The following is a 4,782-nucleotide window of genomic DNA, read 5'->3' as shown; positions in this document are numbered from 1 at the left end:
TCTGTGGGCAGGAAGCACGGCCACCACCCTCCTTTGCTGGCAAGAGCGCTGGATGACCATTTGGCAACATCCCCTAAAAGCACAAATGTGCATGCCCTTTGGCCTCGCACGTCAGCTTCTAGGAATGTATGGAACTGATACCATCACAGACGTGGGGAGTAGCACGGACACAGCCACTCAGGGCAGTACAGTTTGCAAGAAAGAGGTGAAAACACTGTAAAGGCCCATGCTCTGAGGACAGGTTCAAAATTCATGGTGTGTGAATGCAATGGAATGCTGCACGGCTGTGAATAAATGAATGAATGAATGAATGAATGAATGGGGCAGCTTGCTATGTCCTTCTGTGGAAAGATCACCAGGATATCTTGCAAAGTAAAAAAACAGGAAGGAGGCAGAACAATGCTACTATTTATGTTTTCAGTGGGGGAGGGAAGAACAAGGAACAGACTCAGATTGGCTGAATTATACCAGCTTCCGGGTGATTCTTTTGGATCCAGAAGTTGGAAAACCGTAGCATCAATGGGATGAACTCCAAGGAAATGTAACAGGCTACTGTTATCCGTTCACTTATTTACTCTTTCAACAGATATTTCAGCCCTTGAGTGAAGAAAAGTGCCTAGAACTGGTCCCAACTCTCAAGAAATTTAGTGTGTTGACTGCGAGACACACAGAAGCGAGCAATTAGGTCCGGACCCAGACTGGCTTCTCCATCCAAACCTGCTCCTCCCGCTGTTGGTCCTGTTTCAGTCAAAGGTGCCTCCTCCGTCCCTCAGGCCAGGTCCTTGGGGTCGTCGGGGACAAAGAGAAGTTTCTCTCATGCCCCACATCCAATTTGTCGGTAGACCCCTGGGTCTCAACCTTCAAAATGCATTCAAATCCAACCACTTGCTCTCTCCTCCCCTCCCACCACCCTGGAATGTTTCTCTGTCACCTCCCCTGGCTCACTACAGTCACTCATGACTGTGCTCCCTGCTTCAACCCTCGCCCCCCTATAGCTTGTTCCCCCACGGCAGCCAGAGGGATCCTGTTCAACACAAGTCCAGTCACATCCTCAGCTCGAAACCCTCTAAAGTCTTCCCATCTCCATAAGATGGAAACTTAACCATGTGCCAATGATATCTGGCCCCTTCATGCCTCTCTGAACTATTCCTTATACATCCCATCACTCCACTCTAGCCACACTGGCCCCTTTGCTGGTCCTCAAGTCATCAAGCAGGTTTCTGCCTCAGGGCCTTTGCACTACTGTTTCCCCATGCCCAAAAGATGTATCCCCAGGCATTTGCAGAGCTACCTTCATTTAGGTCTCTGCTGAAACTCACCACCTCAGAGATGATTCTTCTATCAGTCAGCTTTCAGTAGATTTTGCTCCGATAACAAACAACCCCCCAATCTTGGGGACTCGCATCGTCAATTTCTCACTCACGTTACACATTGACCACAGGTTGGCTGTGGCTCTTCTTCACACATCATCTTCATTTTGTGATCATGGCTGAAGGAGCAGCTCCATCTGGGACGGGCAGTTATGGGGACCAAAGACGAAGAACAATGGGATGAACCAGGCCACCGCTGTAAAACATCTGCTCAGACGCATTGTCCCCTCCAAATGCAAGTCGGCTAGTGAAACCCAGTTCTTGCACCTGCTGCAAGAAACCCTAAGATGGTGAGCTTTTTGGTTTCTGCCTTGGGGAAGAAAAAGAGGGAGAGTCAGAAGTGTTGGGCAGCCACAAAGGTGGGATTTTGGAGAAATTCTTCCTCGTCTCCTCGCCCTGTCTTATTTTTCTCCCTAGCTCTTACCATCCCCCGGCATCGCACCTGTCTACGTGTTTGTTATCTTTCTCTCCCCAACTCCCACCCAGCACGGGACCCCCAGGCGGGAAGGGAACTTTTCTCTGGCTCATGGCTGTATCTTCAGCACCAGGGACAGAGCCTAGACCCTCGTGGGCGCTCCACGCCCCTCAACATGGATGGAATGAATACAAGCGGCGAAGGGCCACAGCGGAGGAGCCCGGGGAGCTGTGGGAACCAGAGGAGGGCGGTGTCAATGAGACCCCAGACCACCCAGCAGGGCTCAGAGGCGGGGAGGGCCGGCGGAGGGGATGCCAGGGGAACCAGACAACACCTTGGCTCAACCCATCTCTTCCAGCTGGCACCAATCTCCTTCCATCGCGTCCTCACCCAGCCTCGGCAGACCTGAGTGAAGACACTTTGTTTAATTCAGCAATTTTGACAGCATCCCAAGTATTTATTGACTCAACTTTGGGGGTTTTTTTGGCCCGGGAATGCCAACCACTGAAGTCCTTCCCCTCCCTTTGATCCTCTTCTCATCCTAGCTCCATCTCTGAGACCCTCCCTTTTCTGGATCCCATCTCAGTCTCCATCCCTAACCTTCACCCCATCCCTGACCCTTGGCCCTACCTTGACCCCCGCTTTGGAGCTTCAGCGACAGGCAGCTTGTATCATTCCCGTGACGTGAAATTGTTCAGGGCCAAGGCTCTAATGGTTTGTTCTCAGACAGAGGCTCTGTTCCCATCACCGAGGAGTCAGATGCCCAGAGTATGGGGTGAGGTGGACCCCAAATCTGAAGCCAAAGCATCAACAGGGAAGGGGGGCAGCCTCTGACCATCCAGAGCTCTCAGAGGAGGCTGCTGGAGTCACGGAGGCTGGGAAGCCCGGGGAAGAGGGGGAAACCCCGGAGGGTGACGGCATGGTCCAGAAGAGGAACATAGCAGCAACCGCAGGTTCCAGATTTACAGAGAACTCAGTTGCCCAGAACAAGGGTGCCAGAAAATTCTGAGGTTTCCCAGAGACCGGCCTCCATGTTTCCATTCAGAAATCCACCTACACACACCCGGGACAAGAGATGCCAAGATCAGAGCAGGGCACCCATGCTGTGTGCCTTGAGTGGGCCTCGGGTCCATGTCAGAGGGGGCAGCAGGGCACAGGACCCTCCAAACTGGCCAGTATCCAAAGGAGGAATTTTCTAGAAAGATAGGGGGATGCTGCTAGTGGGTCGAGGTGGGGGGCACGGCCAGGATGGCCAAGGCTGGGGACCAGGAAGTCTCCCAGGCTTATACCTGAGCCTACAGTTCTCCGGATCTGTCACTTCTCGTGTCCCTCTCATCTCGCTCTATCTTTGTGTTTCTGTCTCTCTCCTCTTGGTGTCTATTTCTCTCTATCTCCCAGGCACTATCTCTGAGTGTGTGTCTCTCTCCATTGCTCTCTCATTTCTCTGTCTCTCTCCCTTCTTGCTGCTCTGTGTTGCTCCCTAACCGTTATCACCTCCCAACACGATGGCATTCTGCGTATTAATCTATTCATGGCCCATCTCCCTGGGATAGAACACCGCTTCGTGAAGGCAGGGACCTCTGTCTGTATTATTTTCTGCCGCACCCCCAGTGCCTGCGATACCACCTGGCTCCCTAACTGTGTGTTGAATAAAGACTGAATGGACCACCATTCTCATCAACCTCCTTATTTGATGATAACTGTAAAGCCACCATAGTAGCTGTTAGTGTTGTTATTGTCGCAGCTGCTGTTTATTGAGTAGAAACCGTACACCCAGCATTGGCTAAGCGGCGGCTTGTTTAAGCCTGTGAGGTGAATATTATGATTACGTCTCTTCTTCAGATGAGGAAACTGAGCTCCCCCCCAAGAGGATGAGCAACTTGCCCCATATGAGTCCAGCCGTTGTCTGGCTCCAAAGTCCGGAGGTTTTTTTTTTTTTCCGGATGTACATCATATTTCGAATTCCGTGTACATTACATCATGTTCACCACCCGAACACTAATTATAGTGCATCCCCTCACATGTGACCCTAATCACTCCTTTAGCCCTCCCCCCTCCCCCCTTCCCCTATGGTAGCCACCAGTCCAATCTCCAATGCTATGTGTGTTTTTTTGTCGTTGTTTTTTATCTTCTACTTATGATTGAGATCATATGGTATTTGACTCTCTCCCTCTGACTTATTTCACTCAGCATAATCCCCTCCAGGTCAGTCCATGTTGTCACAAATAGCCGGATTTCGTCATTTCTTATGGCGAGCCCGGAGGTTTAAACTGAGTGGAAGGACAGCCCGGTGGCTGAGAACGCAGCATCTGTCCCCCATCCTGGGTTCGAATCTCACCCCTGTCACTTCCCAGCCGCGAGCTTTAGAAAGTCGCCGCCTCTCTCAGTCGCGTGCCTCAGTTTCCTCGCCCATCAAACCGGGATGCCCACACGCAAAGCTCTGCGGGGCGGCGGCGGCGGCGGCGGCGTCAGAGGCAGGTGCCAGCGCAGGCGCAGAGGGCGCGCAGACACCACCGGGGACTCCCGCCGGGTGCCTTCCTGCTTCGCCATCAGCCAGGAGGCGGAGGAGCTGGGCGTCCCCTCCCCGCCCTCGGGCTCTGGCGGCGGCGGAGCGCGGCCCCCGGGGGGACAGGGATTCGAGCAGCCAAGTTCAGGAGCCAAGAGGAGGCGGCGGCGGCGCGCCCCTGCCCGGCCGCCCAGCGCGCGGAGCACCGCGAGCATGGCCCTGCGCGCTCGCTCGGCGTGGCCGCCGCCGGGGCTGTCGCTGCTGTCGCTGCTGTCGCCGCTGTGCTGGGCGACCCCGGGAGCCGGTGAGTGACCCCGCGCCCCAGGGCGGCCCCTGCTCGCCGCTGCCTCCCCGCCAGCCGCGTGCTCGGCCTCGGCCTCCCCAAGGCCGGGCGCACTGCCCTTCGCTCCCCCACTGCCCCCCCCCCCCCCCCCCCCCCCCCCCGGGTTGAAGGACCTGGGACACCGACTCTCCCGTCGGTCTCCTGGAAA

General features: G+C 54.7%; 1 protein-coding gene across 2 annotated transcripts in view; it reads left to right on the top strand.

The window, feature by feature from the left end:
* Window positions 1-4,078: 4,078 nt before the first annotated feature.
* The window catches only part of LOC124251568 (poliovirus receptor homolog), a 12,567-nt gene continuing 11,863 nt past the window's right edge, over window positions 4,079-4,782 (top strand). The window contains exon 1 of one of the 2 annotated variants that reach the window (XM_046684456.1): window positions 4,079-4,595. In XM_046684456.1, coding sequence (XP_046540412.1) covers window positions 4,208-4,595 — 388 coding nt within the window. In that variant the 5' untranslated portion in view covers window positions 4,079-4,207. The remainder of the gene's footprint in view (window positions 4,596-4,782) is intronic. The other variant, XM_046684457.1, reaches the window with a different exon arrangement.

Source organism: Equus quagga, chromosome 13, assembly GCF_021613505.1.
Source record: "Equus quagga isolate Etosha38 chromosome 13, UCLA_HA_Equagga_1.0, whole genome shotgun sequence".
Lineage (NCBI taxonomy): Eukaryota > Metazoa > Chordata > Mammalia > Perissodactyla > Equidae > Equus > Equus quagga.
The sequence above is the reverse complement of the archived record's forward strand: the minus strand, read 5'-3'. Positions and strand labels throughout refer to the sequence as shown.